Source organism: Meleagris gallopavo, chromosome 1 (assembly GCF_000146605.3).
Source record: "Meleagris gallopavo isolate NT-WF06-2002-E0010 breed Aviagen turkey brand Nicholas breeding stock chromosome 1, Turkey_5.1, whole genome shotgun sequence".
Classification (NCBI taxonomy): domain Eukaryota; kingdom Metazoa; phylum Chordata; class Aves; order Galliformes; family Phasianidae; genus Meleagris; species Meleagris gallopavo.
The window spans coordinates 82597900-82610459 of record NC_015011.2 but is presented as its reverse complement, the minus strand read 5'-3'; the positions used below and the strand labels follow the sequence as shown (position 1 = coordinate 82610459).

The following is a 12560-nucleotide window of genomic DNA, read 5'->3' as shown; positions in this document are numbered from 1 at the left end:
TTGCTGTGTCCTTCACCAACATTACATTGTTGCTGTTCAACCCATGGGCATATTATCATGTAGCTCATGCAGGGACACAAGGTGTCTAATCCTTTTTTGACAGCTTAGTGTTGCAGTGCTATGTCACTAAAGAATGGAGAGGAGTAAAAAGAGGTACGAAAAACTGGACAGCATGTAGAAGACCAGGGAAAAATAGGAGAACTACTGGAGGGCAGGTTCAGAAAGGATCTTCTTCCTTCACCAGAATTTGTTTGGAGAATAAAGGAATCCTTCAGCAGCACCACTGACCTGACACACATTCGCATAGTACTTGGTCCTGTAAATTCCTAAAGAAGGTCAATTCACATTAATAAGATTTTTCAAGCTAAGGTCCTTGTAACTTAGCAGCTCCTCATAAGCTGTGGAAATTCAACTCTTGTGGTTTCATCAAGAGGAAGCTTGAGGAATTATGTGCTGGCAGGATGTTAGCTCCTGACAAGCCTGGCAACAGTTCTGCTTTTGTGTTTATCTTTCAGAACGGCATAGGATTATGTGGTTAAAGGAGTTTGCAGTGTCACTGCATTAGTTTTCCAAGCACAGATGTAGTGTACAAAGATTAGTTTCTTTGGGAACAGACAGCAAAAGATGTAAAACACAAAAAATAATTTTGATAAGCACATGTTATGTTGTCTTTTTTAGATGGCCTATGTTTGAACTCCACAAAATATATTATTCTGGATTGGAACTGGAGAGATCAGAAACTAAGGAGAATGATGGATATTCCTGAGGTATTGTAGGAGCACCTGTATATATAATATTCTGTGTACTCAATGCTTTTGATTCTAGTGCCTTGGTCAGTAAGGATTTATTTCTGTAAAGCAGACTTAGTAGTCTAGGAATGCAAAAACAAGTCACTGTTTCACTTCAAAATCTCTACTCTCAGATCTCAAAATTACTTCTTGAGGAAGTTGGTTTCTTTTGTTGTTGTTGTTGTTACAGGTCACAGCTGTGACTAATACAGCTGTGCTGTGAATTTCTGCTGTTTATGCTAAATAGTTGTTCTGCCTGTTCCTGGGAAATTCTCTCAGTAAGAGGACTTCATGCAACAAAGTTTCCTCAAAAACTAAATACAGCTTTGGATGACATTTATTGGTCTCTGAGAATAAAATAACTTCATACAGATAGTTTTTTTTTTCTTTTTTCCCCTTTTTTGGAAAGAGGTAGGTTACAAACTATGTAGAACCATCCATTATTTGTAGACTCTTTTAAGATAGCTCCCCATGCTTTTTAATTCTGTAATCCAACTTCCACAGTAATTGCTATGACAAGATATGCTTACCATATGCTGTGGGCCATCAGCTGGTATCTGTCCAGCAGAAAGAGGTGGATTCCTCTAATGGTCCCTGCTAGAGAGCTCCCATTTCACTGCACATTTTCACAGACTGGTGTGTGTTCTATAGTGGGAAAACACTGCCTTACATGTAGATAGGAAGCTGTTTCACAAGTGAAATAAATGCTTAGTCATTAGTCCTACTCTGCACCTGCCTGTATGTTATAGTCCCCCACACACAAAGATGCAACTTTCTAATAATCTTGGATAAAGCACCCTGCAAAAAATACACTGCTGAAATAAAGCAGGGAAAAGAACAGCTTTGCATACTGAGGCAAGGAGGCTCCCTCTTGTGGTAAATGCTTGAGAATCTTTTGTACAGTGCTAGCACTTACCTGTAAGTATTTTAACACCAGAGAACCTACATTTGCAGGCATATTACCTCAGGATAGTAGTACAAGTGCTGATGTCAATGGAAAAGATTTTTGCGAGTCAGCTGAAATAAATATACGCACAGTAGCCTACAGGTGATCCACTGAAAAAGAAATAAATATTATATTGTTAACATTTGATTTGGGGATATTGCAAATTTGAAATATCTTGTTCAGCTCTCTGTAGGAGGCATCACAACATTTTGGGCATGTCTGCCTAGAAATACAGGTCAGATTGACTTCAGCTCTATTTTGTTAAAGGAAAATGACCATCAATGAAATTATAGAAGTCAATGCTCAGGCTTAGTTTCAGATAAAACCAAGTAAGAAAGAATATTACACTTTTGGATATAATGTTAACATAAGGGTAGGTCCTTTATGTTTGGTTACAGAATAGTGAATGTGATTACAGCAAAGTCTTCAGATCTGCCCTTGACTCAGTTAATACACAGATTTTTGACATGTTGGGCAATGTAAGTGGAATACCTTACAGCTTTTTTTTTCCTGCTGGAGACAGCATGTAGATTTCTGAAAGTTATTTTTAAGAAATATCAGTAATAAAAAATATCCAGCTAATGTTTTTGAAATAGTGCACCTTAATGCAGTAGAAGACAGTGGTATGTTTAGCAGCTTGCGAACTTAAAATACAAAATACAGTCTTAGTAAGCAGCAGATCTTGCTCTTTTATCTTTACAAAAGTTGTCAAATGCATGATAATAATAATAGTCATACTTTTTCTCAGAGAAGAGATGATTTTTTTAGTGCCACCAGCATGAAAACTGGCAATTTGATGCTCTATTTTTCTTTATCCTAAATCAGTTGTGGAGGCAAAATTGTGCTTTGGAATTGGAAACAAGGCATTGTGACGCGTTTCCACTGCAAATCCTGTTTTGTCAGTAATTTCTTTATATGTTTAAGGTGTTACAGTGCTAAATAAATTTTTGTGTAGTTATAGTTGTCTGCATAATGAAATGTGCAGAAAACAGGAACAGCTTGAAGAATACATACCTCTTGTCTTCTCATGGGAAAATCCATTGCTTCATTTTGAAGGTGCAAACTACTTGCTGTTCCTGTCCTCATCATCAGTGGAGAATAATATACAGAGTGGTGTAATCTGAAATGTATATATATGTATATGTATATACAATGTAATACATGAATCCTTCCTCATGACGGTCCTATATCCCATTGTATTCACTGAATGGATGACCAGTGCTCTTTCAGTTGCCTCTACATCTCATTCATTAATGCTGTTGGGTTCTTTTTTCTGTTTTTCTGTCTTTCACTGCATTCGTCCTAAGCAGAGGAGAGAAGGAAGTAATTTCACAAAGAAACCAAAGGTAGAATGAATGTGTTTATCAGGCTCTGTTTTTATGAGCTTGAATTACACTACAGTGTAAAGGCTTACATAAAAATTGATGGTGTAATTTCACATCTGGCCAAAGGACAAACTTCTCTCTTTGGAGGTTTTTCTATAGCGGTTGATGACAATACAGACCTGTCTCAACTCTTCAAATTACTTTTTTGTAAGATTCACATATAGTTTTTCAAATATTTTGCTTAACTGTTTATTATTTCCTTCTAGAAGCAATATAAGCTGAGCAAGTTTCAGGTTTTTTAAAGCAAAAGGGTTTGTAAGAAATATAGTCTAGTTAATTTCTTACATCACACATTCTTGTGCACAGAAGGATATAAACCTGAGGAAAGCTCAGAAATAAGTTATTCACGAGCAGGAAGAATGAAGCTATAAGGAAATTCTAAGCTTGCCATGACGAGCAAATCTTCAGTTCCTGCTGAAATATGTCATCTGTTCTTACCCTTGTTTACATTTGGTTTTGATCTTTAGATAAGCAGTAAGGTACAGTCACATCCGTGTTATAAACCAAAGTACTTTGCATGTGGCTTAGTTACACCTGAATGCTCAGTTTCATCCAGGAGTCTCAGCCACAGATATTGTGTGGCTGTTACAGTGCAGGATTACCCTTGGACTCATTGATAACGGTTGATACACTGTAAAATCCCACAGAAATCTTGCAGCCCAAGGTGTATCTCTTGCTCTGGCAAGTTTAATCAACTGTGCCAATTACTGTGTGGCTACGTTGGATGAGCTGTAGTTGTACCTTAGGACTGTAGACCTTAGAGGAGAGGCCGCATGGCAACCTGCAGCCTCTCGTGAGGGGAGTGGAGGGGTAGCGCTGAGCTCTGCTCTGTGTGACAGTGGCACGGCCCGAGGGAACGGCATGGAGCTGTGTCAGGGGAGGGGCAGCTGGGGGTTAGGGACAGGGTCTGCACCAGGGGGCGGTGGGCATGGAGCAGCCTGCCCAGGGCAGTGGGCACGGCACTGAGCTGACTGAGTTCTGGAAGCTTTTGGGCAGCACTCAGCCATTGGGTTTGGATTTTGAGTGGTGCTGTGTGGAGCTGGGAGTTGGATTCTGTTCCTTGTTGAGTACCTTCCAACTCAATCTTCTGTGATTCTAGGAAAATGGAACCATTGTAGAGATAAGGGCCTTGTGTGGGAACTTCTCCTTTAATTTCTAGTTCTATAGTAAGACAACTGAGTAAATAAATAAAATCATGGTGTTTAGCTGAAGCATTACCAGTAACCTTTGATGCTTTCTTTGAATTTTGTTTTCCTCAGATAAAGAAAGAAACAATCGACCTGCTGGAGATGAGGATTATAAAGCTGTGCAGAGAGGGATCTGTGAAGCTGGGACTCTTTTAATAGTTTTACCACAAGGAAGTGGTTTACAGGCAGATTTTACTTCTATCCTGTCTGCAAGTGGTCAACGGTGATTAAATTAAGAATTTTGATTTTTCAGAGATAATTGATGCAGAAAGAATATGCTGTGCAACTTTATTCTTAGGTTCCTTTAAATAATAAAAATGGAAGTTTTATTTGTACTTTTTTATTTGTAGTCTTTTATTGTACTTCGCAAAAGCGAAGTTAAATGTATATTGCTTTCACCCACAAGATTTACTATTACATGCCATTTTTAACAGCAAAAGTGAGTGTGAAAGTCTTTGTACAGCTCAATTCTCAGTTACCTCTTTCTCTCACAGGAATAGTAAGCTAGTTCTTGCCTTAAAATAGCTTTGGAAATGTCTGAATTTCAGTAATTTGGCAAAAAAGTATTTTTCTCTCATCTGTTCTACAGCTGGCCAAATCCTATTTTTTTGTTATTACATGATAAATGATGTTTAAAGTATCTATCTGTCTAGCAAACTGAGAGTTCACTGTGATTAAACTGTTGAAGTCTTCAAAAAATATTCTACTTTTTGTCCATTGGAGTTGAAAAGAGCTTATCTGTGGGTGATTCTTCTGTAATTGTGAATAGAAGGCTGCTTTTATTTATTTATTTATTTATTGCATGGAAAAAGAAGATGAATAGAGGTGGGCAAATCATCAGCATCTTGGAAGAATCCAAATGAGACATTTTTAGAATTAATTACCCTATTGTGCTAAGCAATACAAAGCGTTTTAGAACTTTAAATTGCTTCTTAATCAATAGCAACGAATGCTGGTTAAGAAAGTTTATTTGGTTTTACAAAGTAGTGTTGTATACTCAGTACTCTCAGCCCCTCCGGTCCTTCTCAGTGGCATCCAGTGAACTGGAATAGGTCTTTTGTTTTATCCCATGTTTGTTAGCTGGGCAAATATAGAAGTTAAGGGAGAAGAAATGATGAATCTGAGATTACACAAATTCTAATACAGCTGACAGTATCCATACAAATGAATAAGACATAACAAATGTGATTGAACTGTGGGGCAGGAATAAATATATAAGCTTTTCCAGGAAGCATGATCTGGACGTACTGACCGAAGTACACAATCATCTGATTGGTACAAGCTGGTCGTGGCAATCCATACACAAATGTAGAAAAGGAGGAAGAGAGAGAGCTAGTTAATAAGTAATTCCTAGTCATAATACAGATCTGAACAAGCAATACAGTTTCCCAACAGTAAAGACTGTATCTCAGCTTAAACACCGTCCAGCACAAGTATATTGTTTCTTCCTCTCACCGAGAAGAATATGAAGAATAAGAAGAGTTCTGCTTCACAAGAAGCAGAAACACGTCCTTCCAGGTGTCCAGATAACAGTGCATTCAAACAGCAGAAGCTACCAGCGTGGAAGCCCCAGCTTACCATTGCATCTGTGCTCTCCACTTTCTTTCTCACGGGAGCGTTTTGCCTTTCTGTGGGAGTCTCCCTCATAGTAGCTGCAAACAGCGTCAGAGAAATCCAGGTCTGTTTGGAGTGGGGTGTTTGGTATTATGATAAGAAAGAAATGGTCTGCATTTGGGGTGAGTGGGAGGAAGAACACTGAATTTGTGTGCCTTGGTAGAGATGATAGCATTAGCTTTATGTCTTGCATGCATCCAGCAGCCAGTGTTCCTGTGAAAGTTCTCAGAAAGATGGTCACTGATGACAGCCAAGCTCTGAGTGGGTAACTGAGGAATAATTACCACTGGGTGGTAATATCTAAATTATCTCCTCCTCCTGGTGTTTGGCTCTAGGAGATAAATATTTGCTTGGTCAAAATATTAAAGTGCAGGGGGCCCTGATGTTTGAATGCTGTTCCTTGGAAGCAGAATTGGTTAAACCTGCTGCTGTTAACCTGCTCCTGGTTGGAGCCGATTCTCAGGCACTACACCCAGACTATTGATGAGTGGTGAACCATAATTCATGTCAAGCGTTACTTGGTAAGCCAGACCAAGCTGCAAAGGTACTTGTCTGTCAGCACTCCTTTGCCGAGGAGCAAATTTGGAGGTTCTGCAACAATCAAAAAACTCTAAAGCAGCTTTTAAGTAGGGATAAAATTTGTGAATATTCCATTGAGGTCAAGTCCTGATTCTCTGTACCTCTGTTGATTTTAACAGTTTTGTTGCAATCCAGGGTCACTTAGAACTGCCTTGAGAGGTCTTGTAGCTAAAACACTAATCTTTTCCTGTGTTCATGTCCTCTAATGCAATGTTTCTGCTTGTTCACTTCTCTGACAGGTTGATTATTCAGATAAATGCTCAAATTGTTCAAAACTTCGTGAAAATTCCTCTAATTGGAACAGTGAATGCCTCTGTTCTATTAATTTCACACTAGCAGAAGATATGCTGGTAAGTGGATATGAGAAACCAGTTAAGTTGCTTAGTACCTCCTGATAGTTATGTCCGTGCATGATAAAATATGCTAAATTTGTTCTGTAGAGCACCTGTCTGAATTTTCTTTTTACTTTTAGGGACGTGAAATACTCAGAATTTTACTATTTTGCATTTGCTATTGGTTTGGGGCTTGTGTTTAAAAATAATCCAGATCAGGCTCCCTCTGCCCTTGGATGGGAGATCTTCAAGGAGAAAATGGGGATGGAAGGAGTGGTGTTTGCCTGTGGAGGTGATTTCTCTCTCTGAGTCAGTAGAGAACTCTAGCCCTTGGCCTGGAATTGTTACTGGACTGCTAAACTCTTAAATGACAAAGAAATCTGGATCTTTGACCACTTGTCATAAGTAAACCATTGCAGTCCTTTTGACAGGGATGACACTGTTGATTTCCAGGGTCCTTGAAACAATTCAAGTCTAGCAGTGGCATTCTGCAATTTCATCTGGGAGAAGTGTCCTTCATTTCCTGTCTTGAACTGCTGGTTGTGTTGCCAAGGCTGCTAAAATGCCTCGTTCTTCAGAGGGGATCTTACACTTAGTACTGCATAGATGAGCCCTTCGGATTATAGTGTGATTAAATTATAAAGTTGCTTTATGGTGCTTCAGTACTAAAGAAGTTGTTAACGTGCTCTGAGTAATCCTTCAGATATAGTTACATTTGACATCAGAAGTTTATTTAACTGGATAATGATTTTTGAATAGATTACTAAACCTCTTTGTTGCTTATATTTGCCTGCTTAACATTCTCTGTTTAATTACAGGACTAAGCTTTCCAAAGGACTTAGATAATTGAGTAGAGGCAGTCTTATTTTTAAAAAGCCTGCAGAAATTAAGGCTGGTGGCTCTTTTTTGAAGTTGTTTTGACATCTTCTTTTTGTAGACAATGGGCATCCAACTCCATTCAATAATTCATACTCATTGCAGTTTCAGGACCAGTCATTACCATCTTGAGTAAAATACTAATGATGCCTTTTCTATTTAGGTTTCATTTTGTGTTTTAAAGTATGTTTAATTTCGTGCCAAATACAAAAACTTTCAACTAAAAGGGTAAAGAATAGATAATAACCAGCATCTGCTGGAGTAATTAGTTAGAATGTAGTTACCAAGAAATGAGTATGAATTATTCTCTCTTTCACTTTCTCTTTTAATAGTTAACTGGATTTTTTGTCTACTTGAGCTCACCTTATTGAAGAGATGTATTCTTGAATTCTAGGGTGATGTCTTTATGTACTATGGCCTGCAAAACTTCTATCAGAATCACCGTCGATATGTACTATCAAGAAGTGATGAACAATTGTTGGGTCGAAATGTAGATGTAAGTTTTTCTTCTTTCTGAGATAAGTATTTTTACCAGGTGTGTTTTTGACTATATAGAGATCTAACTAAGCATAACTGTAAATGTTTTAAGATGCCTCTAGGAAATGATAGGAAGGTTCAGATTTTCAGTGTTTAGTCTCTGCTTTTATGATTGTTAAAAGTGAGTAACAGAGGGAAGGTGAGTATATAAATAGTTGTCAGTCCAATGTTGTGGTTTCCAAACCTGGTCTGTGTAAGGATAGTGATTAAACATACGCTATGTTTTACAAATAAATTGACAGAAAACATTTCCTTTTAGTCTTCCTTCTAGTTGTCGTAGCCAAAAATCTTTTAATCTGTGGTTTTATTATAGGATTAGGGAATTAAGTTGTGCAAAGTCTTTCATTACGACATCTGGCTTTGGAGGTGGACAAGAAGCTGGAAAAGATACATAATGAAATAGGTCATCATGTAGCATTCTGAAATATGCAATTTAGAAATTTGAATAGGAGGCTAGACAGCATCCCTTGCAGCAATGCATGCACAATGAAATTGGAGACTGCAATGATTATGTTAACAGAGGGTTTTTTAATTGTAAATAGAAAATGTGGGTTTTTTTTGCTTGGAAGTAGCATTTCCGTGCACTGTCCTGTCAGCAGATATGATGATTGTACCATAATAATATGTTGTTCTTATTAAATATTTCTTATAACTCTCAAGACATGTTCTCCATGTAACAGTTTCTCCAGGTGTCTGGTCAGCTTATTTGCATTCAGGTGCAACAGCTTTTGACTTTTGTGCCAATCAATACAAAGCTTATCCAAGCTATTTGAAAATGTTTCTGTGCCATAACTGGAGGACTTGCAGTTTCTCATGAGCTGGGTCAGAGAAGAGGTGATACATTGGAGGTGGGTTTTTGGTTTTCACGCTGTGCATTCATACATAAAGATTTCCACATGCTGAAGTAATGTCGCTAACTCTGTGTGCTGTTCTACATCATTGAAGCACTGCAGGTCAAAATTGTAAAGAAAGAAAAATAAGATATTGTAAGGTAAGTCAGGACTGGATTGGAATGCATTAAGTTGCAGCTATATTACAACAAGCAGATCCCCAAATGACTTTTTGTGGTCTGGAGTTTGCTAGGTAGCAGTAAAATTTAGAGATGAAGTTAAGTTTGCTTTGCTGTGATATGGAAGCTGTTCCTCCACTACAGACTCATTCATCTGAATGTTTCTTGAATGTGACCACAAAGTACTGGAGACCTAATTATTCGTTGACTTTTCAGGAGAAGGAGTGGGTGGAAACCAGCAAACGAAAACCCCACAGGTTTTTTTTTGTCTGATTGTTCTGCAGGTTCAGAACTCCTACTGTGCACCCTTCGCTGCTTACAAAAATGGAACACCAATGGCTCCGTGCGGTGCTATTGCCAACAGCATGTTCAATGGTAAGTACCTTCCATGTCTGTTTTACTAATTTCAACTTCAAACTGAGATGTTGTCCCAATCCAGCTGAGTCCTGATATTGCAAGGTAACTGTTGTTCTCCCACAAGAAGTCTTGTTTGACACTGGTACTGTGGTGAATGTGTGCTCTGCTTCCTTCACTCTTCAATGTGACTCTTTAATAGGCCTGGGGAACTGAGTCTTGATGAAACAGGAAACAATGGTATACACAATAGATACAGCATACTTCCCTGCTAAAACGTCAGGAGAACTCAAATTCTACCTTCCTGCAGCAGTATGCTTAGAAGGAAGCAGCATGCTCTTGACATTGGTTCAGACCTTTGGATCTGTATGTTTGCATTCTGTTCTTTGAATGCTGGAAGCATCCATAGTCTTACATGAATTGGTTTGATTTTGTATACAGTTTCCTGGAGGGCATAATCTGCCTATTAATACATTTAGACTGAAATCTAGAAGACAGCTCCTAGCCACGAAGACTAGATTTCAGGTTGGATTTCTTTGGGAAGAAGGAAGGCAAAAATACTTCTATGGACTTCTCCTTCCACCCATTCATCCCTTTTTATGTGTTCCCCCATCTGTTTTTGGCAGTGCAGCAGCTACCTGCAAGTAGCTGAACCACCTACACCAGTGGACTTGTGAAGGGCAGCTATAGTAAGTTGCAGATCCATCTGATTTTCACATGTGTGCACAGCTGGTCCTCTGGAAATCTGAGCTACTAGGCAGAGCTCAGACCTAGGCCAGCAGAGCTAACTCTGTAGCCCATGTGGATCAGAAGTCCTGGCTACTGGGACAGAATTCTGCAGAGAGTTAGGGATAATAAGACTTTAAAATGCTAAGGGTAAATCTTTCAGAGCCTGCCTTTATATCAGTCTTTAGTCCAGTGCACAGTGTGGAGCCAGTTGCTGGTGGTGTGGGAGAAGCAGGTGATGTCTGAATTACCGCTCTGCTTGCTCAGTTCTCAGTTCTATCCCTCTGCTGTAACAGAGGCTTATTTCCTGCCATAAGAACAGTTTTTAACCCAAGCTAGCAGGTAAGGGAACAGCTGAGTAAAAGAGCTGAGCAAACTGCGAGCCCTGCTAATAAACTAATAACAGACAGCTGGAGATGTAGTGAGAAGAGAAAGTTGGAACCAAATGATCTCTAAGGTCCTTTCCAACCGAAGTCATTCTGATTATTATTTTTTCTATTCAGTTGAAAGGTGTTTCATTGTGTTTGTTTTGTTAGTCGTGCTGGTCATTAAAACAACTGTCTTTCACTCAGATGTGTTGCCTCTTGTATTCCATGCAGATACTATTGATCTTTTTTACAATTTTAACTCATCTGTTATTCAAGTACCGCTGCTGAAGACTGGAAATAGTTGGTGGACAGATAAAAATGTGAAATTTCGCAATCCAGACTCGCACAATCTCTCTGCTGCATTTGCAGGTAAGAATGGCTCTACTAGCATTCCTTATTTTTCAGTGGCTATCACCTTCCCTCTCTCCCTCCCTATGGGCAGAGCTTTCCCATTCTGAAAAGGGAATTGCCCCTGTGAGAAATAGCTGGTAGTAGAAGCAGTATTGGAGGGTGAATGAGAGCAAAAGCCAGATTTAGCCAAATTGTTCCTTTCTTTTTCCACTTTCTTTTTCCAAAACTGGGAGAAGCTGGTTTTGTAAGAAACAGTTAATCTGTTCAGAGAAGGCAAGGATGCAATCTCATATTTTCTACTGAAAACATCTAAGAAGGAAAAGTGCCCGTCATGTTTCCCCTTCAGCCTACAGGCTGCCCAGGGGGTTGTGGATTCTCCTCTGGAGATATTCAAGACCTGCCTGGACGCTTACCTGTGCAGCCTGCTGAAGGGGGGCTGCTTTGCAGGGGACTGAACTCAGTGACCTCTGGAGGTTCCTTCCAGCCCCTACAATTCTGTGATATTGAAGTAGGACTAAAAGCACCATGTTCTGGATCCGGACATTGCTGTGCTGGATACAATAGATAGGACACATCTCCTTGCTTCACGGAGAATGAGTTATCTAAGTAGTTTTCATATGGCAAATTCTAAATATCATAGGCTGTTTATTCATGTTTGAGGTGAGTTGAGATCCATGGATGCAAAGTGTTATCAAACATATATAATTTTGTGGTACCAGACTGTCTTGTCTCTCTTCCTTCTCTCATATTCTTTGTTAGTTATGAGCAGGCAAAGAAGTTAGTAATTGACCCCTGTTTTTCCTGACAGTATGTCTTTCCTGTTTTGTTTTTTTTTTTTCTTTTTCACTAGGAACAGCAAGACCTCCTTACTGGCATAAACCAGTGTATTTGTTAGATGAGGAAGATGAAAAGAATAATGGATATATAAATGATGACTTCATTATCTGGATGCGAGTATCAGCCTTTGCTACATTCAAAAATCTTTATCGTCGTATCAGCCGGAAAGGACAGTTTACTGATGGCCTCCCAGCAGGGAATTATACTTTCCATATTTCCTACAGTATCCTTTCATATTATCCAAGGCAATCCTTAACTACTAGGTATTTGCAATGTGGATGGGATAGTAAAATGGCAAAGAAAACAAGCAAAACACTCAAAACTAAATCATCGTGAAAAGACCTGACTGTAAGGGTGATGACTGTTAGGGTGGAGTTTCTCTAGCCTGTGCAGATGAAATTAAGACTTATTACTCATGGCAGCACCCAGCTTTGGATTTGATTTCTGTGGGGAGGTAGTAGGTTTTACAGAGACGATAAATCTGGAAGATGGAAATCTGAAGAGGTGGCTAAAATATTCAATATTGGCCTGGTCAGCTGTGCAGTCACCATGACTGGGGCACAGGAGTGCCAGAGGTAACCCTGCCAGTGAGAGCTGTGCGGGATGTCTGTATCAGTATAGCCCTCTGGTGGATTTCAGCCGTGGGCTGATAGGAATTTTTATGCTGGTTA

At 39.1% G+C, this 12560-nt stretch overlaps 2 protein-coding genes and 1 long non-coding RNA gene across 4 annotated transcripts in view; 2 read left to right on the top strand and 1 right to left on the bottom strand.

Annotated features, from left to right (window-relative positions):
* LOC104913531 overlaps positions 1 to 3622 on the bottom strand; it is a 10406-nt gene extending 6784 nt beyond the window's left edge. The window contains exons 1-2 of the long non-coding RNA XR_795448.3: positions 2749 to 3622; positions 1705 to 1844 (exon numbers count right to left, since the gene is read on the bottom strand). This is a non-coding gene — a long non-coding RNA (uncharacterized LOC104913531). The remainder of the gene's footprint in view (positions 1 to 1704; positions 1845 to 2748) is intronic.
* Positions 1 to 4641, top strand: part of CMSS1 (cms1 ribosomal small subunit homolog) — a 67735-nt gene extending 63094 nt beyond the window's left edge. For both annotated transcript variants that reach the window (XM_010720067.2, XM_010720056.3), the window contains exons 9-10: positions 679 to 767; positions 4379 to 4641. In XM_010720067.2, coding sequence (XP_010718369.1) covers positions 679 to 767; positions 4379 to 4462 — 173 coding nt within the window. In that variant the 3' untranslated portion in view covers positions 4463 to 4641. The remainder of the gene's footprint in view (positions 1 to 678; positions 768 to 4378) is intronic.
* A 1013-nt stretch (positions 4642 to 5654) lies between these two features.
* LOC100542776 (cell cycle control protein 50C-like) overlaps positions 5655 to 12560 on the top strand; it is a 10195-nt gene continuing 3289 nt past the window's right edge. Inside the window, exons 1-6 of the mRNA XM_010720011.3 lie at positions 5655 to 5984; positions 6739 to 6849; positions 8102 to 8203; positions 9538 to 9628; positions 10933 to 11070; positions 11903 to 12112. Coding sequence (XP_010718313.1) covers positions 5772 to 5984; positions 6739 to 6849; positions 8102 to 8203; positions 9538 to 9628; positions 10933 to 11070; positions 11903 to 12112 — 865 coding nt within the window. The 5' untranslated portion in view covers positions 5655 to 5771. The remainder of the gene's footprint in view (positions 5985 to 6738; positions 6850 to 8101; positions 8204 to 9537; positions 9629 to 10932; positions 11071 to 11902; positions 12113 to 12560) is intronic.